Source organism: Poecilia reticulata, chromosome 15, assembly GCF_904066995.2.
Source record: "Poecilia reticulata chromosome 15, P_reticulata-male-v2, whole genome shotgun sequence".
Lineage (NCBI taxonomy): Eukaryota > Metazoa > Chordata > Actinopteri > Cyprinodontiformes > Poeciliidae > Poecilia > Poecilia reticulata.
In genome coordinates this window covers 13,568,027-13,588,994 of record NC_088844.1, presented here as the reverse complement: position 1 = coordinate 13,588,994, position 20,968 = coordinate 13,568,027, and the positions used below count along the sequence as shown (strand labels likewise).

The window sequence follows — 20,968 nt, the reverse complement described above, 5'->3', positions numbered from 1 at the left end:
ATCTAATTTTACTTTAAAATATGATCAAATCCAAGGAGTAGGAATGCTTTTGTAAGTCACAGTATAGCAAATTGATGGTTTAGCTCGTGATTAAATGTCTCTTCTTGGAGGAGCTTTCTGCAGCTTGTCTCCGACTCAGTCTTATGTGTCGACAGATTCAATACCCAACGGTAAGGACCACTTGTCTGAGCTGGAGGAGGATCTGAGCATCGAGGTATCCAAGCTGAGCGTGAGCACTTCAGAAACAGTGGAAATCTCCATAACAACGAGGGAGAAGACGGGGGAGGCCCAGACCCCAGAGAGCCAGAGCAAGTCCCCCAAGAAAAAGAAAAACAAGTTCCGCACTCCCTCATTCCTAAAAAAGAGTAAGAAAAAGAAGGAGGAGAAGGGAAAGACGGAAGCTTGAGTTTTTTTGTTTTTTTTTTTACGTGAGGGGGGGAAAAGCGTGAAATGAAAGCCTTATTTTCGTTGCGCTGAAGGGAAGTGAAATAAGAGAAATGATCTGATAGGAGAGCCTTCTGTGCGTTTCCCCTTATTCACAGCAATTTTTCCAAGTTCTTTCAATAATTTTTTTTTAAATTTGTGACTGACCGCAGAGAGCTTCAAATGAATCATAAATCAGATCACGAGTGGATGCAAAATGGCATTCCTGTACTTCTTACCCATATTTATAATGGGCTGTCATCTGTATCATAAAGTGTAGTTCATACAATGAGACATCAAGGTGGAATCCCTTAAACTGTCGTGTTTTTCTTATTATTGCACAAATTGTTGAATGTATTCGACGATCTAGGATTTTCTAAAACACGTTTAGCTAACAGTGACAGAAGTAGTTTTAAAAGTTTAACGTTATAACGATGTTTAGCCTTAGAAACAGTATGATTTGTATTTGATCTTTGAATCTAATCATAGTTATATTTACATGTAATAATATATGTGGGTTTATATGACATCTATAACAGTATAGTGTTTGGTAGTAAAAGATTTGATGGCCTTTATTTACTCACACACTAAAACATGCTGTGATGAATCGGACGGTATCAATCCATGTCGTTTTCTACACGTGTTCACATGTTTGCTGCTTTTACGGTATTCGTGATGAGGAATCGAACTGTGACTAATAGAGGAAGCTGATTAAGTGACTGTTTATGAATTTGACTTTTACTAATAGCTACTTTTTTTATATTATGGGATGGCAATTATGTAAGTGCCAAGTGTGAATTGCAGCAAGTGGATTTGAGGACTTGGTTTTGTTTGTTAAAACTTGTCAAAACGAAGGTATCGGGCTGTAAAGCTTTTCTTCTTGCTCACTGTTGGAGTTTTCCATGAAGTACAATGGAGGATTGTATATTTTTAACCCAGTCAATAATGTGAATGATGAGTTTGAACCCAAAGGGAGGGAACTTTTTTTGTAAATAGTTTTGTTTTTGTGCAGTTCCTTTGTTATGCTAAGCCAAATGGATATGACTCTTTAAAAACGTGACAGAACAATCTAATATCATTATTTTAACACTCCCTGTATCACAATGTAGATTTACTTACTTTGATTAAGCTCCATCTATTTTTTTTTTTTTTTTTTGCGTTTACATTTGTATTGCTAGTGTGTGCTTGTGTTTCCCCTTTTGTTTACATTGCTCTTTGTATTGCCTTATTTCAGTGTTGGCCTTTTTATTACTGCCTTCTAGCTGAATAAAACATTTCTTCCGTAAGTTGTTCTCACTTCTTGTCATTTTCTAAGAAGATATGCAACTCATTTTTAAAATCCAAAATCCACTGACATGCAGAAAAGAAAAAAAATGCAATTTGATTTAGTTTGTTGTTTTTTTTTTTTGGCTAAATAAAATTACACTTCCCATTTAAAATAAAGCTTTTCTCAACAGTCCCCCCTTCTTAAAATGCGCTAAACTCTCCCCCCACCCATCAGAAAACAACGCATTCATTCCGTTTGGTGATAATTGCCCACGTGAAGCTGCATAATCAGCCTTCAGCCATGATATGAATGAGCGTTGTCATGGTAAAACCCTGAGTGTGGGGGCTGTGAAGACAAAAGAGGGGATTTGGTGTCTCCAACAGGTGTTCGTGGTGGGGGAAGTGACGGGATCTGCACCTTCACGACCCCCTTAAACCACACACACACCTCCATAAAACACATGGAGAGGAAGATTAGTATTTTTTTTTCTGTTAATTAAAGTGGTAAAAGCATCTTACGGTTTATTAGATTTTTACCAATTTTGTACTTGACCACCATCAGACTCTATATTTGCTAAATGAGCATGTGGATAACAAAGCTCAGTTTAGTTTCTGCCCTGTCTGCAGCAGGCTGCAGAGGGTAAAGAGCAGGTGACAAATGTCTGACCTGGAGCAGCGTTGAGCTCTGACCTCTGGACAAAGGGTCTCTATTGTCTAGAAACAACTATAGAATCAACAGACCACCAGTACTCTATGGTGTTGAACTTTTTACATTTTGTCACATTGAACTACAAACCTTAATGTATTTCATTGGAATATTATTTGACCAACACAGAGAAAATTATACTTTTACAAACATTTTTGAACAAAACAGTACTTGGAGAGCATTTGTAATAACTTGACATTAATAAAGCTGTTTTATGAAGATCTTGAGATTTGAAAGAGAAAATGAAAGCATCATTGAGACCAAGAACCAAAGTTAAAGAAGACAACAGTTTCCCACATGTTGAGCACCTCAAAATGTTCAATCAGCAGCCCAGAAATCATAAAGAGTATAGCATAACTGGAAACTTACCAAGACGGATCATTAATGAGAAAAGCAGCCAACATGACCACAGTTACTCTGGAAGAGCAGCAGAGATCAATAAGGTAAGATAATCTGTTGGAGAAAAAAAAAACACAATACGTCTCATTTGTAGTTTTCCCACAAGTCAAATAGCAAACATGTCGAAGATGATAGATCAAATCAAGATCTGACTTTTTGGCCCAACATGCAAAACACCTTTCCCTCGACACGCTACGCCTCCGTATGGACAGGGAAACTGTTCACAACTAATGTGAAGATGGCAATCCTTGAAGAAAAACCTTCTTTTTTTTGCCATTACTTTATATTCTCAAAGCACCCTAAACTCCTGTAATTGTGGCAAGAACATAGCAAAGTTGTGAAAGTGTATTTAACACTGAAAGTGTATTAGATAGATAGATAGATAGATAGATAGATAGATAGATAGATAGATAGATAGATAGATAGATAGATAGATAGATAGATAGATAGATAGATAGATAGATAGATAGATAGATAGATAGATAGATAGATAGATAGATAGATAGATAGATAGATAGATAGATAGATAGATAGATAGATAGATAGATAGATAGATAGATAGATAGATAGATAGATAGATAGATAGATAGATAGATAGATAGATAGATAGATAGATAGATAGATAGATAGATAGATAGATAGATAGATAGATAGATAGATAGATAGATAGATAGATAGATAATGTGTTTTTCAGTTTAAAAAATAAGCAGCACCGTGTGTCTTCGCCTCTGCTATGATGACAGCCGAGCCACTGGTGTAATCCTCAGGCTTTTCAGATTACTCCAGTTGGGGTCACATTCTACACCAACCTACAGCGGGTCAGCTTTCCACTCCCTGCTATCACTCAGCCAGTCGGCACACAAGCCTCACAGCACAGATGAAGCCTTTTTTTTTTTTTTTCTGGTGAAACGCTTTCAGGTTCCCTCCCCCACTGATCTCTCAGTGCAAATCTGTCCTTTTGAGCACACTGGTCCAGAGAGCTATAGGAGCAGAGGGTGATGTCTGAGTTACACGCATCAGAGCTGCTGCAGCAGTGAAAACTCGGTAAAGTGGAGTTTTTAAACGTGCAAACCGGCAGAAATGCAAATGAGCATCCTTGACGTTATTGACCAGATTATGAGGTATCAGGGCTCCAGGCCTCACCAGGCGGCTGATATAAGCTCCATGGGAGGGTGAACTCTCTTTCACTCGGTCGTCCGTTACAGGCCTGGCCACATCTGCAGCAGGCGAGCCATCTGCACCTATTGTCTCAGAGCCACAACACGGCGGCGCACGCATGGCTGGCCTCGTAAAGGCAAGCGAGTCCCTTTCCCCTCTGTTCTCTGCCATCTCTCGTAGCGAGGGGGGAACATGACTTCTTCATCTGACAAAAGCAACAAACAGCAAACAGACGTCGAAGTGAAAAGAGCTTTCGTTTCAAGGTTAGCTTAATTAAACAGGAGATAACATTAAGCATCAGCGAGGTCATTGTCACTACCAGACACATGAAGTTGACAGAAAGGATGGGTTGTGCTCATTGATATATTAAATATACTTTCACAACTTCGCTATGTTCTTTCCATCGTAACGGGAATTTAAAGTGTTTTGAGGACATTAAGTGAAGTGAAAAATATTAGCACAGGTACATCTTTAAAAATGTGAAAATAGTGAAAAAAGATAGTGTATTTTGTCACTCACTTCAGAAAGTGGAACTCATGTAGTATTTATATTAATCACACAGTGTTACCTGTTTCAAGCTTACAGATGATAAAATCCCTAAATTCAGTGTCTCAGAAATTTGAACCTCACACAAAGGCAATTAAAAAAAAAAAACATTTTCAATGTTCAAATGTTACGGAATTGCCAGAATACCCTCTGACTACAAAGATGTCCAGAAGACAATCACATACATCGTCCACAATGAGAGTAAGATACTAATGAAGCTGGATGTTCACAGGGTGCGGTATCCAAGCATATTAATAGGAAGTTGAGTGTAAGGAAAAAAATATGATAGGGAAAGGTGCAACCGGGAGAACCATGTGACAATTGTCCAGCAAAATCCATACCAGCCTAATAAGGACTGAGGTTGGGACCACTCTGCATAGACCGATCCACATATGGGATACAAATGTCACAGAGTTCATATCAAGCCAGACCTGAACCTCAAACCATCACCGACTGCGACATTTTGGGATGCCATGTCATCTGGTGACGTTGATCCACTGTGTTTCATGAAAACCAGTCATAGCCATCAGTCAGGAAATTCTACAGCACTTCATGCTTCATTCTGCTGATAACTTTTATTTGAGATGCTGATTCCATTTTCCAGCTGGACTTGGTGTCTCTCCCACACTGCCAGTGCCAAAGATACCAAAAGCTAGCTCAGTGTTCCAGTTCTTGATTAGCCAGCATTAGCAAACTCCTCTAACCAAACCCGCATGGTTTGTTCTATGGCATTCTGTCAAGATTCAAGTTTTTTCTGCCTTGTAAAGAATAATAATCTGCTCTGAATGGATCAAAGATTTCTGGTTTGAATCTGAGAAAGCAGGCATTTCATTTTTAGAGAAGGAGAACACCTAGGAGTAAAAAAATAAATAAATGTAGCTACTAGGTCTTATGGGTGACATAGTTGCGTGGATGTTTTGAGAGGACTGTATTTCATACGGTTACAAAGAACACATATAAAACCATACCACTTTAAAGTGTTTCAATTTGTTGGAATTTTTAGCAAACAGCTAATAAGCCACTATTTAAAAATGGTGATGTCACAAACTTAGCCCTGAGCATGATAAGCATAACACCAGTAAGTCAAGTGCTGTCCCAAGACTTATGTAGGGCATAAGGCTGAATTTCATTTGGATGGTACACTTCTATCTGTGCCCTTTACAAAGAGACCATGTTTGTTTGAAAATCACACAAGTGGATTGTGTTCCATTTGCAAGTTGGAAAATATCCCTGACTTGCAATTAGTTGCAGCGATGAATTTTAGCAATCATCAATAGGCATGTATTTGTCTCCATTTTGTGAACTTAAATACTTAAGGGATTGAACTGCACTATTTCCCACTGCTTTAATGAGATAACAATCATCAGAAGAGCTAATAAAAAGTTTATACCTGCAGCTTTTACTGCACCTTCGACAGCAGCACTAGCGGAACAAGTCAGCGTCGGGTCGGGTTCTGAAACAGTTGACTTTAACATTAAATACACCTTTCTCAACAGGTGAGGGCGCACTTTTTCCGTCTATAATCAGACATTTAAGCGACTTGAAACCATTCCTCCCTCCCTTGCACCTCCAGACCAGGGCCCCCATCGGCCCGGTTCAGGGGGCAGCCGCCCCCCAGCCCTCCCTATAGCTCCGCCCCTGGACAGCAGCCATACTGGGATTCAATATCAGTGCTGTTCCTGGACCTCCAACTCCACCAGTCAGAACTCCAACTTTAAGGGACCCTTCTTGTTTTATTCTGACTAGAAACTTGGAAAATCCAACTCAAAGACACAAAGAGAGCACACCATTGGAGATTGGTTCTATGCTTTGCAAGTCCTAAAGAAAAAGGCTAACACTTTTGTTTTTTATCTACTTATTAGCAGTTCTAGAATGCTTGTGGCATGAGCAGAATTTTTTTAAATTAGTGATTATAAATGACTTTGTTAAAATATTTCCACAAAAAAAATATTACATTATTTTGTAACTATGTATAAGTTGTGAGTAACTGGTGCATTAGCAAACCTGTTCTAGCAGAAACCAAGTGATCCTGTTGTTCTCAGCTGGACCAAGCAATCACAGTGTTCACTAACACCAGCCGTGGTTACAGGCACTTTGCTTTACAAACCCCACAAACGAGCTCAGCAAAGTCAACAAAATGTTTGCTTTCTTTTTGCTTTTGTATAGAGCCGAGGGTATTTCTACAAACAACGGTATGCTCACAAGTACGCTGTTCACATGGAAAAATATAAGCAACCTACAATAAAAGGTACACTTTTATATGTATGCAACTTTTCAAACAGCAGGTCAAAAAAAAAAAAGCTTTTGGAAATATATTTGTTTGAACTTTCTTCAGGAAGTTATTGCTTAGGCACAAATTGGTCTTCCAAACAGACAATGTTTGGACTATCACAAAAGTGCTCTGTATTTTTGAAATGCCTAACACAAAACCCTGACCACTTATGGAGAATTTGTGGATAGAGGTGATAAAGTTGTGTGAACCTATAAACTTCACTCCGTCATTTCGGTTCTGTCAAAATTCAAGCAAACTATAGAGAGAAGCTTGTGGAAGGACAGCCATAATACTTAAGCCAAGTTATGCAGTTTAAGGAAATTGGAACAACAGCAACAACAACAAAAAAGAACATGTTTCAGGAATTTGAAGAAAGACAATGCTTTGCTTATTGTTCTGTTTAGCTACTAGAAACAAACTGACCAAAAATAGCAAAGGTTTTGTCTGGATTAATGTCAGACAAATAGCTGATCTTTTTTCCCCCCACAAGATATTTGAATACTGACTGTCATGGCTGCAGATGACATCCAAGTTGAATTCATACTGTTGCAACTAATTACTTAGAAATCAGTGTGCACAAAATAAAATATATTGTTTGTTTTTTTTCTCATGTAATAAAGTGGCTTTTCTGCTAGCTGAAGCAGCCTCTATAGTCGCATTCGCCGTTCTCCTGCAGTATTGATAATGAGGATTTATTATGGAACAGTTGACAATGAATGCAATGTGCATGCGTTAGTGGGAGGGATTATCCACCAAGTAGGGCAAGTGGCTAAGGCTAAGGACTGCAATTCCATCCAGCCTAGTTCATTTCAGTCATCCGCTCTGAGCACACACACTCAGACACATACGTACACAGGACAAGGGGAGCACATTTCTGCGCAAGCTCTTCCCCACTATAGTCCTACTACTACTAATAATAATAATAATAAAAAGCCTTCAGTGAAAGGAAAAGGGGGTAAAATGGTAAAGTACATTCGACAGCATAGCAGCGAGCTGAGAAGCGAAGAGGTCCTGTCGGAGTCTGACGCGTCCAACAAGGAGCAGCAGGAGAGATTCGGAGAGATGTCCGGCTGTTCTTTCAGCGACGCTTTCTACTCCAAATGTTCCGCAATGGACCAGATCGGGACTTTCATGCGGAACGTGCAAGTGCTGCTGGAGGCGGCCAGTTACATTGAAAGCGCTGAGAAGAGCAACGGAAGTAAGTAAACAAACGGGACATTTAATGCGCCGAGCAGACAACAATAGAGAGCGAGGGCGACAAAAGACGCGCAGCGGACAGATGCACTGCTGGCCCGAGCGGCGGCTGCGACGTTTCACCTGCTGCTTCCTATTAAACCCGAGCTCTTTTGAGTCTGACACATTTGAAACGGGGCTCGTTTGCAGACGAGTTGGGAAATGCATTGACGTGGGGAATTGGGAGAACAATCGGTTCGTCGGAAGCAATGTCTTGCAGCCGCCTCTCGCTGCCGTTTAAGATGATTATTTTGCCACTATTAGATTATTTCTAGTTTTTTTTTTTTTATTACGTGCACGATTTTAATGAGCCTTCCTTATGTGCACTTGAGTCCACATTATTATAGCCTATTCCCATTTCTACGCCTAGCATTTTTTTTTTTTTCATTTAACAGAACCTATCCCCGGTTTATGCCCTTTAAGTTTACACATTCACTGGGAAAACGTCATGTTTACAGCCCTTCTATCGTAACCGAGACTCCGATTTGGATTTTATTTCGTCTTGGCTTTCCAAATGATCAGCCCTGCTACCCTGGTCTCTGAAAGCTGCTGCTTCCTTGTATGTGTTGTTCACATGGTTTACACATGGAACCGATTGCAAAGTTTCTATTGGTCGGAAGCCACGTCCCCAGCCCCTGGTCCACAGCCGCTAAACCAATCGCAGGCAGGTTTTATTTCTGACGTCTTATGTTACCGAGAATAGTGGTTCATGGGAACTGTAGGAAACAGGATCAAAAACCAACACTAATTCTACTGTTAAAGGGGGAGTAGGATAATGACACAACATTATGGCGAGGGAACAATTTAACAAGCGTCTCCCGTTTATTCTGACCTTTAGTAAACTGGTAGATATATCCTCAATGGCCACTTTATTAGGTACACCTTTGCTGGAATTGTTTTAATTATTTGCAGCATATTTAGGTCCATACTGACATGATGGCCATTCCAGAGTCACCACATCCAAAATGTGCCCAGCTGGCTTGAGATTTGGTGATGATGATAATTATATATATATATATATATATATATATATATATATATATATATATATATATATATATATATATATATATAAAGTCATAGAAGGATATTATTAGAAAGATATTATGGCATTTATTACATGATGTATTCTCTTATTGTAAGTAACCTGTTAAGAGATGGACAAAGTCAGCAGCAATTCTAAGGACGTCTGTGATGTTTACATGATGTTCACTTGATACCAAAGGGTCAAAGAGCACCAAGAAAGCATCCCTGTTGTCACCACCAGCCTGAAATCTAGATATAAGTCGCATTCTTTTTCGTTGCTTATGCCAAATCTTGATCTTGTGTGAGCCTGTGCAAACTGTCACTTCAGTTTCCTGTTTGTAGCTGACAGCAGGTCTTCTAACAGACTCATACGAAGAACAAATATGATTATCATTATCAAAATGCAACCAATATAGCAGCTCCATGTAGCTGCTTGAAGGATCTCCTGCACCAACAGGAAGAACACTGGAATTGTTAAGAAGAGACGTTTGCAGATGTAGCTGACCGTCAGCCATAGAAAGAGAGCTTTCTGTTTGATAACTTTCACTCTCCGCTTGATTGCGAGACACTACAGAAATTTTATTAAAACAATATAGGATATATCATACTTCAAGACTTCAAACATAAACTATGCATTATGTCACTTGATAATTTTCTTATAGCTGTAACTATATTTGCAACATTAGATTTATCATCAAGAAACATACATATTTGGTTGAAGATGAAAGAAATGTCTTGGGCAATGGTTAGCAGTTGTAGTTGGAAGTTACTGAAATTTAGCTTCATACAACTCTGGGTCGGTTCTGGCAACAGAGCATCAACATTTTCATTTGCTTGTTTGTATAATTCTGTTTTTTTATATATATTATAATTGCATGGACGTTTTTACAATTTAGTATGTAAACTTCAGGTCATATTTGGTCACTTTTATCAAGTAAATTCAGCCTTCCTTGTAGTTGTGACAGATTCAATAAAATAAAAATATTAATTCTCTATCTCCATTTATTTATTTTTTTCCCACTTATCAGAATGTGAGCATGGTTATGCTTCAGCATACCCTGAAGCACAGATTGAACATCAACAAAAACATCGCAAATTCAAGAACAGGAAAGTGGACAATATGCACAACAGGTAAGTTAACACTATTGACTTGTTGCAAGATCCCCAATACTCATTATGTCATATTATCTCTGTTAATGACTGAATTATAGCAATCAACTTCAGTATGTTGGGCTTTGGTGTTTGCACACTGTGTGCTCTGCTGCTGTGGATCTGGTTTCTCTATCAATTAAATAATTGACAGTAAATGTTTTAATGCTTTCAACAGATCAGCACATAATGAGCTGGAAAAGAACAGGTGAGTGAAGCAAGGTCCTCTCAATGCACGTTTTAACTTTTGAGACAACCGCACTACGAACAAATCTAAATCTGGTGCATGCTTAACACTTGTGCATGACAGCGAGTATAAAACTTGAGAAAAAGGAGGAATAAATCAAAAATAAGAATAGACTTTTTTTTCCCTTATCTGCAAGTTTCATAATGGGAACTCCAGGTGCACAAGCCCACAACGGTCCTTCCCTCAGCCACATTTGCATATCTTGGGCAAATGCTAAATACATCAGCCATATACTTTTAAAATAACATGTGCTGCAGGACTGTAAATTAATTTATCGCCACAGCACCTTAAGGGAACTCTTATAAAGAAGAGCTTTGTCGTTTCCGTACCGGATACTGGCGTAGATTTTTGCAAGGCAAAATAGAGCACGGCCGCAGTGTAGCAACACTGTTCCTCGAGGACATGCAGACATTTCCCCAGTCAGCAAATGGGAAGCGTCCGTTTCCAGACAACAGGGTTCCTTCCTGAAAGATTTCCAGCTGCGAAAGCCGACTGCCGTTTGCTTTTGCTTCCCCCGTGACGTGGTTTCTGCTTTAAACGGGGAGCCAAGGAACGCCAATCTACCTTTTATTCTGAACTTAAATCATCAGCCATATGCATGTGTAAGAAGTGTAACCTTCAAAAAAAAAAAGGGGGGGGAAAGGAAGATTCAGAAGAGATTACTCTAATTTACAAAATGGAGGCCAATGCAGATATGACATCATGATTTGACCTACATTTTACTCCATTATATGCAGGCATACTAAGAGTCCTTTTGCCAGTTATTGTGCTCACTCAGGCTGCAGAGATTGCACAGCAATAGATGACTTCAGCAACTTTGAGCTCTCGACCCACATTTATGCCTACATTTGAAACGCGATTAATAACATTATAAAATAGCAATTTTTCAAAGCCTTTTTCTTTAGTTTTTCTTTTTTTTTTTTTTTAAGCCGTCATGTTCAGTGCGGGGAATGTAATGTACTCGTTGTGCTCAGTCCCTGCAGAGAAATTACCTGAACGATGTCTCCTCCCACAGGCGAGCACATCTCCGCCTGTGTTTGGAGAGGTTGAAGTCACTCATCCCTCTGGGACCAGACTGCAGCCGGCACACCACACTGGGACTGCTCAACAAGGCCAAAGCACACATCAAGGTGTGGTAGTGTGAGAGCTGTGGGAGAGGGGACTGCTGAAGGCTTCTCCCCCCCCCCCTTTTTTTTTTTTGGCTTTTAGAAATACTTCTCATGAGGGCGACTTTGTTTTTGTTCAGGTTTCATCACAAAGTAGTCGCTGGGTTATATAGGTTCTAGAAAAACTTCAGAAACAGTGAAAACGCGTCGTTTCGGGTTATGAAAAGCATTTTAATGTTAGACAAATATAACTAGGGTAAAGCATTTTGTAACTCGTTTCAAACTAACTGAAGCCTGTGTGAAAATCTAAATGCCCCTCAAAGTTTAACGATGTATTATAATGCATTGGCTGTGTCTAACCACGTTTTTAGGCGGCCGAGTTGTATTTCACTTGCCACACCCAGGCCTGATTACTGCCAGACTTCATGTGGAGTAAACATGAAGCCTAAAAGGCTTAAAAACCAAAACAAATAGAGAGAACACAAACAATATCTAAAGCACTACAAGTCTTCTTTACCTCAGCTAATGTAAGTGTTCAGGATTAAACAAAAAAGAAGAGAGGAGGAAACTGGCATCATTGGGAAAGGTGCAGTTTGAAAACAGCTACTGACCAAAAATAACCCCAAGGTTAATATTTGCCAGAAAACATCTTGATTGTCCTCAAACTCTATGGTACGTTTGCAACTGTAGCACATTCACCCAATGTGCAGATGATGGATGATCCTTCAGATGTTTAAAGCTTGGGATATTGTTTTGTAATTTATATTGCTTTAAACTTTTCTCCAGCTTTCTTACTGACCCTAACTTGATTTTTATGATGCAGTTTGTCCACTACTATTTTCTGACACACAGATCGAGTCTATTTACTGAGTGACTTTTAAGGCAATTTATTTTGGCGCCATCACGTGAAACATTTCTAATCGAACTAATTAGATTTTTGTAGCTCCAGCATTGAGGTTAGCTTAGTGGACCACAGCGTCTAGGCAACACAAGAAAGAGTAGTTAGATAAAACCAAAACATTAAGCTTAAAAGCGTCCAATATTTAACAAAGCAAATAAAAATTCAAATCACTTTTGAAGTGGAGTAGAGGTTGGAGGGAAGCCATATAAAAAAAATACTATCCTGGCGACGGCCTACAAGAGTTCATCACCTAGGCGTGCAATAAGTGAGAAAGCTGCAATGTTTGCTGTTGATGTTGGATTTGTACAATTAAAGTCCAGGAACCGAGGCTTTCTAAAAGTTACTGTAGTTTTATTTTTAGAACGTGAGGCTGTGTATTTAAAGGGTGGAGCAGGTGCAGCTGGCAGAGGGCCATAAAGCCTGTGGGCATAAAAACAAAGCAAACCAAAATCAACAGCTGTTTTGCAGAGAGCAGTGATAAAAGCTCTTCTCCCTTGTATGAAGGCAATAACGTGGAAAGCGCTCTAATTAGTTTTAGATGTCTGACACGTCTTTAACTTTAAATAACTCTTTATTTAAACAGTAATATTGGTCTCTGCTGGGGTCCCTAACCCCCCTTTGAATAGAAAATACCTTGATCATGTCCACATTTTGTCATGTTGAATTTATAAACTTCAATGTAGCTTACTGGGACTATTGTGTTATAGACAAACACAAAGTAGAGCATATTGGTTGTAAGGGAAATGAAATGTGCCTCTCAAAGGTTTTTACAAAAAAAAAAAACAAATCTAAAATGTTAAAAAAAATTATATATATTTTTTTACTAATTTGTCAATGAATAAAAAATAAGGATGTCATAAAATTGTGTTTAAATCACCATAGTTCAGATGAATAACTGACCCAGAAGTGATGCACACAAATTACAAGCACTTTCTTTACATTTCTTCAACTACAAGAGCTCTTTAATTAGAAATGAACATTCCTTTCTTTTCTCTCTAAAGAAACTTGAAGAGGTAGACCGAAGGAGTCAGCACCAACTGGAGACCTTAGAAAGGGAGCAGAGGCACCTACAGAGGCAGCTGGCTCTGCTGCAGTCTCATGGAGAAAGAGAGAGGGTCCGCACAGACAGCCTTGGCTCCCGCATGGACTCTGACCGCTCGGAGTCTGACAGAGGTCAGTGTCGCAATGATACCCTTTACTTACCCTTTTTTTTTTTTTTTTCAGTGGTTGATCACTTATTGTGATTTTTTTTTTCTTCCTGGATGCAGAGGAAATTGAAGTGGACGTGGAAAGCACTGAGTTCTCCCATGGAGAAATGGACAGTGTTAGCGCCAGTGGTGCAAGCGACCTGGATGACCACAGCAGCCGGCAGAGCTCAGCCAGTGACGAGGGCTACTCCACCTGCAGTCTGAAACTTGCCTTCTCTGCTTAAACCACCAGCCTATACCTACACTGAAGCTGCAATCTTTTTCTCCCTTCAAAGTACCAGCCTAGAGCTCCGTCTCCCTCGATCTTCTTCAAACGAACCAGCCTCCCCACATGAATAATCAAAATAGAACTCTTCCCAGAACCAGCCTTAAGTTCAGTAAACTCCCCTTCAAAATAATAATAATTTTTAAAAAAGCAGCAGCCTTCTCTCTACCACATTATTACAATAATACAACTTTGGTAATGTACAACCGTTATCAAAACATCGTTCCCTTTACCTTTTGTAAGTTCAAGTGAACGTTTTAAAAGTCGATCCTGTGGAGGACCGGTTATTTAACCAGTGTCAAACACTGAAGTAGGAACTCTGCTTTAAACAAGCTGATCTTTAAAAAAAAACAAAAAAAAACAGCAAATCCCATTTTCACACACACAACCAGCGAGGAGCTCACCATTGGAAACATCTGCGCCATATGCCTTGTTAAAAAAAAAAAAAAAGCCCTTTTTTTTTCTCCACTGGATAACACGTCCAGACAGCACTTCTTGTTAACGTACAAGCCGGCAAGGGCTAAAATATAGCTTGCATTCCAAAATACGCTCCACAAGTCTGTTACTCACGCTTTAGGATCCACAAATCAACCCTTGATTTCATGTGGCATCCCACTTCAACAAAACAGTTCAATCAAGACACAGGTGGCATGTAGTCCACCTGTTACTAATATATTTTGCATGATTCTATTTATTTTTGATATATTTAATTGTACTTTAGTTGTGCTTGAATTGCAAACCTTTCATCACTGTTTTTAAATGTCTGCCAAACTGACTTAGTAGGAAGCCCCACAAGAAGCATTTGCTGTGCTATGAGTTTAACCCATTGCTCAGTGTTTAAATGCTTTCACACTGTGTGCAAATTCAATGGGTTTAGTCGGTAATAAGCTAATCTAGCACTTGTCCAAGCACAAAGCTCAAGCAATAATGTCTAGTTTGATCATGTGTGTAACGTTGGCTGGGTAAGATAATGTTTTTCTCACCCCCATCCGTCCAATTCCAGATACGAGGATATACACTTGCTTTGGTAGTAGAATCAGCGACTAATAATCAGCAGTAAAATGATTGTAATTGACTTGAAACGCTATGGTGCATGTGTTCTTGAATGTAGCCTTTCTAATATTGTAATGTATTTTGAATTGACAAGTCTCATAATATTAATAATAATAATGTTGGTAGCATGAACAGCAAGTTACAGAATATTGGTTTTGGTTTATACGTCAGTGTTTAAGACTTTTTTTTTTTTGTACTGTAGCTGAGAAAGGAAAAGTTGAATTTCTTGACATTTGAAGACTTTCCACTGAAATTCAGAATATATTTAATACTAAACTGCACAGCTGATTTGTTTCAACAATTGAAACCAAAAATAGATATTTCAATATGATCATTTATCTGTGTTCTTCTGAACAAAGTCCTAAGTAAATCACCACCAATTTGTGTCTTAACGTGGGGATTGTCCAACGCCTTGTCGTTGGAGATCGGTCGCCTACCCAGCGCGTTTGGGGAAACTGCAAAAAAAATAAATAAAAAAATGCACTATTTAAAGAAAATGTCAATTATGTCGAGGCACAATGTTTTTTCTTATGCTTACGCCGTCCAAGGTGACTTTTGTGCGAAATACGTGCTGCTGGTCCCCTGCTAACAATTTGTTACAACTCCTGGAAACTATTCCTAGAATCTTAATAAAACCTTTAAAACACAAAAACATGCTTATGTTGTGTTTTTTTTAAGCGTCCAGTAAGGGTTTACGTACAGTACATTACAAATGATGCAATTAAAAAGCAAGTAAAAATCAAAACTCGCTTTTTCATTAGTCACATTTCAAGCATTTTTGTTAATTGCGATAGTTAATGAAACCCCAACATTCTGTTTCTCAGAAAATCAGATTAAGACTAATTTAAATAAAGGTTTATTTTAAGTACAGAATTGCTATGGCCAACATAAACACAGACAAGCCTGCTGATTTGACAGTTGTCCAATAGATAAGATTATTTTAATAATGTTCCAAGTAACTGATGTACTTTTGCCAGCAATTTTAAATCATGCCGTTTGTTTACTGCTTAACTGAAGTCAGGATTTTATTTTAGTTGGGCATCTCCAAGAGGCTTCACGTTTTAGCATAACTGTACTGTTGGAGTGTAAAAGTCTCTGCTGCCATCTGCAGGGTTGACAGCAACTATACTGCATTGAGAAAAAAAACAAGATCTTAAAAAAAAAACAGAACATAAGGTTTATTTTACGCTTTTATATATATGTACAGAAATTAAAATGTCAAGTTAGTCATTCCAAATTCTCAGCATAATTAATAATCATATTGTTATTGATGAGAATTGAACAATCCAGCATCAAATGTAGTACTCCAAATCAACACATCTTAGAGATTTTGCCTCAAAAATAAGTACAAACAGCAAACTCCACAGGTTTTTCCACAACATACGTTCTTACGCAACAGGAGACTTTGTTCCAGTGGTGGAAAAATCCCTCATGTGAATCTTTTAGCTGAGCCTACGTAATATACAAGATAACTACAGCAATACTTTAAACACCGGTGTCCAACCAGTTCCTTTAAAAGCTTTCATTATACGAGGGACTTTAATCATGTAGAAACACAACAAAAAGCACCGATACAACTAGTATACAGTGGATTATTATGTACAGAGTGTGCGAGGTCATTGTGGCATCAGATGTCTGACGTTGTATTTGGATGTGTCATTATACTGGGTCATAGGTTTGTCTGCAATGCCACATGTTCCCACTCCCACCTTTCCATTTACACTCTCTGGTGATGCAAATATGCTTCTCTTTACCTACAAGGACATAAAAAATAAACTGGTTAGCTAGAAGAGAAATAAAAAAACATGAAGAAATAAGAAGAGGTTAAAAATATCTTACCTGTCCTTTCTTGTTCTTTGAGTAAGCCTTGTTGTTGAACTGTTGCCACTTAGACTTCTGCTCCTCCCTCTCTTGCTCCAGCTCCTTCATCCTCTGTACCTTTTTCTGAGCTTTCTTCTTCTTATACTCTCGCTGCTCCGCTATTTGCTCTTTTCTAGAAAGTCGCACAAGATGAGAGAAAGTTAAAACAACAAACTTCACACCAGAGATCGGAAACTGTAATTTATGAATTGACTTGAAGTGGTAGACCTGTAACAAAAATACTAATGTAATTTTTTTTTTTTAAATTAAGATTTTAGGGCTGCTTGAAAGAACAATTTTCTTTTTTGTTATTCAGCATTAGAACTACATGAAAATATACGAATAAAATTGCTGTGTTAAATAATAAACATTGTATTGGCTAAGGTTCTTTCACATGCGCTTGGTCATTTGTAGCAAAGGATGCATCAGGCTTTTCTGTACAACTTCATATGGTGAAGAAATGATCTTTTGATAACATTTAACCAGTTAATAATTGGACAGCAAAACCCAAAACCATGTTGTGACTGCTGCAGAAATAACAGGGATTAAGATTCAATTCACATGCATTAATTTCCTTAGTCTTTGGTATTTTTTATACACAATTAAAACAAAAAAAATCAATCATTCGAAGTCAAGAGATTGAAATAATGTTAGCACCCAAACTAATCAGCGACTAAAAATCAGCAGTAAAATGATTGTAATTGACTTGAAACGCTATGGTGCATGTGTCTTGAATGTAGCATTTCTAATATTGTAATGTACTTGTTGGTAACACGAACAGAATATTGGCATTGACTTCAGTTTTTAATACTGTATCTTTTTGTTGTACTGTAGCAGAGAAAGGAATGGATGAGTCCAACGTTCAACACTGGTCGTGTCATTCTCTCCACTTGAGGCTCCACTTCCAGGTTTTATTGCTTTCTTAGGAGTCTTAATGGTATGGACACCTCCATATTTGTCTGGTCTTCTGTGTCCTCAACACCCCATCCACAGCAATTAATGTGCACAAATCAGCTGATGGTGGACATCCATAAATCTAGACTCAAATGCAAACTCAAAAACCTCCTGAGCGGTGGCGCTTGATCTGTGGAACAGGCTGCCTGGCACCTCAAGGAAAGGCTAGTCTATCTTTTAACAAACCTAAAGAAAACACTTCTATGGTCAGAGGTGGAAAGACACAAAGTCATATCTTACTTATTTGGGGAAGCAGAATGTAAAGTGTCAGTGATGCAAGGCTTTAACAGACTTCAGTGTAGAAATACGAACAAAACAAGAAACAAGACGAGTTTGTTCATTACCTTGACTTTGACTTTAAACCTCCGTCATCCTCAGATCGTTTCCCTTCCTCCACGACTTTGAGGTTCTGCAGAGGAATCACGTCAGCATTCCCATACTCTGTGAACGTAACGGCCGCAGTGCCGTTCTCTCTGTCTATCTCCTCAATTTCAGCTTCATACGCCCTGTCAAAAGATCACGTCTGTAAGCAGGTGAGTATGAGCCAAAGACTCAAGGTCTACTTAATAGGCAACGTTCAATAATTGCTCAGTAAGTACGAAATAATTCAATTTCAATGTTGCAAACTCTAATTTCAATTTTAGAAGAAAAACTGCATTTTTTTTTATATCTCCCAACTATATACTTGCATACAGTTAAAAAGACACAGACTCTAAAAATCAACAATGCGTTTCCTCAAGTTACATAAGAAGAATGGAAAACATTATATGAAATGAATAAAATGCAACTGAATGTCAAAAATACAGTTTTGAGGATATTCACACTGACTTAAGGTTTCTGAAATATTACGATTCGTCTTCCTCAGTTTCCATTTACAGAACAGAACTACGACTAAAAATATTTCCATGCAACCAATGAAGAAGGTGCTGTTTTATGGTGACACATTACACTGGTGAGTCATTTCTTTATTTAAAAAGGATGTTGAAACTCACTGGCCATCGTTGCTCCACGTTGCCAAACATCGTTCACCCACTTTCCAGCTTCTCTTCACTGGCACTGACTCCGAGCCGCTGGTGCTGGAAGACCCATCAACGGGCTGCGAACTCAGGAGATCTTTAGTCAGATCGATGACTTCCTGCAAAAGAGCAAGAAAAGAAAAAAAGACAGTAATTACAGGAACTAAGGTGCTTTTATTAGGTTAGGCAACATAATGACTTCCTACTTCCTCCCTTTCAAATGCTTCCATGTCATCAGTTATTTTTAGGGTACAGAATATTTCATGTTAATACAATTCGCCACGTCTATAGACTTGATCAAACTTATTAGACAAAGGTAAGAGTGTGTATTAGGGTAAACCAGATTTCAAAAGTTATGGCTTAGAATCTGCTTAATTGTGTAAACCTTCAGGTTCAAGTCATTTTAATGAGAAGTCACAGACGTTCCTGGATTTAGTGGCATTTTCTGTGGCTGAAAAGAGGAAAGATCTCCCAACCTGTTGCTCTGCCTGGTAGCTAGTTGAAAGAGAGCGACTTTATACCATGAGATTCGACTTTATACCATGAGATTGTCACGCTGGCTCGTGTCTATACGCAATTTTAGATTCTATAAATATAAAAACTTGGCAGAGTTTCTCTTCAATTGGATTTCCTGCACTGTACACATTCCTGTCCTAGAAACTATGCATGTGTGGGGCTCACATGATTATAGGGGAAAATTTTATTCATTTGCAGACTTCAACAAATACTTATGTACATATCAAGATCACAAAGAACTGCAGTAAATAAGTACCATCTGAAGCAGAAGGACATCAACGCTATTTGCTTAAACATAGTTGTTCATTTAACAATCATTTGAACTTTGATTACATGTTTCACAGACTTTGTGTAGCCCTAATTTTTATTATACATTTGGTTATCTTTCTGAAGGTACTTTGTCTTTTAAACCTACACAAAAAGAAGTTAGATTACACAAAAAATAATGGTTTACACGCCAATCAAAAAAATGCCCAAAAGTGACAAATGCTTTGTAACTTTATTCGAAATTTAATAATAAAAATAATGAAAAGGCATATTTTTTAAAGATTAATTTACTTAGTTTTCCGGTGTTTTCAGTCTCATGTTATAAACGTACTGCAAATATGTATAATCTTCAAAAAACATAGTAGTAAAGAAGAAGCAGCAAAATGCGAAGGAAGGGTGAAAATATTGAAATTGTGGGACGCACGGATGCAGAGAGCCAATAATGTAGAACGAAAGGGAATAAGAATGGAAGGATAATGAACACAAGGGTTCATTATCATTGGGATGGATGGAGCCAGACAAGACTGTATATCAACAAACATGATGACCCACTGTATTCCTAGTAAAAACTTCTTTATAAATGCTACAGTGAAAACAATTTTCAGATAAAGGGAGAAAACAAACCTGCAAGTCCTTCTGAAGTTTTAGGAGGTCTTCATTATCTGGATCGGTTGATAAGGCAACTTCTACTTGCTGTAACTGAGCTTTGTAGCTGCTCAACTGTTTCACCAGATCTTCCGACATTTGTGCGCTAAAAAAAACAAAAAGCAAAATGCGATGTTACCCAGTTTACTACGGGTAGCTGATAAGAGGGTGTCGTATAAAATACGTTTATGACTATACTACTGATTCCGCTTTATAAAAATCTTTATAAATTGATGTATAATGCGTCAACAAAAAAAATTGAACGTTAGCACAGGGCTAACACACTTAGCAAGGCCTTTTCTTCGACGTACGTTTACCGTAACGAGGCTACCGCTAGCTAACAGCAACAGAGAAGAAACAACAAAAGAGGGGCTATGTGGGTCTTACCTTTGTTCTAGAACCCTTGTCTAATCAGCTGAACAATAAGTACGATTCAAAGTCGATTATTTTTCGTAAATAGCCGTTCTAATTTTTAAAATGTGCTCTTCTTCTGTCTATCTGTGAATAGCACACCGGAAACCAGTATAAATCCCATGCGATGATACGCTGTTCTAGAGGCTCATCAGCGCCCCTATTGGTTGGACATAGCATCTTCAGTCTCTCTTTGACTTTCGACTGAAAAACCAAGCTTGTATAGTCGCCAAAACAAATTCCAATAAGCTTAAAGTTGTTTATCTATACAGTTTTTTGTCTCTTTAAACATGTAAAAGAGTACTTCTTAATCCCACCCCCTCATAAAATGATATGTATTT

At 38.3% G+C, this 20,968-nt stretch overlaps 3 protein-coding genes across 5 annotated transcripts in view; 2 read left to right on the top strand and 1 right to left on the bottom strand.

Moving 5' to 3' along the window:
* Positions 1 to 1,709, top strand: part of add3b (adducin 3 (gamma) b) — a 28,775-nt gene extending 27,066 nt beyond the window's left edge. For both annotated transcript variants that reach the window (XM_081616102.1, XM_008429344.3), the window contains exon 15: positions 156 to 1,709. In XM_081616102.1, the coding sequence (XP_081472228.1) occupies positions 156 to 406 (251 nt within the window). In that variant the 3' untranslated portion in view covers positions 407 to 1,709. The remainder of the gene's footprint in view (positions 1 to 155) is intronic.
* smndc1 (survival motor neuron domain containing 1) lies at positions 1,539 to 20,763 on the bottom strand. 2 transcript variants are annotated; one of them, XM_017309036.2, is made up of 6 exons: positions 20,604 to 20,763; positions 20,196 to 20,322; positions 18,765 to 18,907; positions 18,117 to 18,278; positions 16,798 to 16,951; positions 1,539 to 2,848 (listed from the first exon to the last, which is right to left on the bottom strand). In XM_017309036.2, exons 2-6 carry the CDS (start codon positions 20,313 to 20,315, stop codon positions 2,831 to 2,833), a joined length of 597 nt encoding a protein of 198 aa, XP_017164525.2. In that variant the 5' UTR covers positions 20,316 to 20,322; positions 20,604 to 20,763; the 3' UTR covers positions 1,539 to 2,830. The 2 variants fall into 2 exon arrangements, with proteins under 2 accessions (XP_017164525.2, XP_008427571.2); XM_008429349.3 differs by lacking the exon at positions 1,539 to 2,848 and adding an exon at positions 16,112 to 16,712.
* On the top strand, positions 7,492 to 14,296 carry LOC103476776 (max-interacting protein 1-like). The gene is made up of 6 exons (XM_008429347.3): positions 7,492 to 7,968; positions 10,058 to 10,160; positions 10,357 to 10,386; positions 11,441 to 11,555; positions 13,434 to 13,605; positions 13,701 to 14,296. Exons 1-6 carry the CDS (start codon positions 7,731 to 7,733, stop codon positions 13,862 to 13,864), a joined length of 822 nt encoding a protein of 273 aa, XP_008427569.1. The 5' UTR covers positions 7,492 to 7,730; the 3' UTR covers positions 13,865 to 14,296.
* Positions 20,764 to 20,968: the final 205 nt, after the last annotated feature.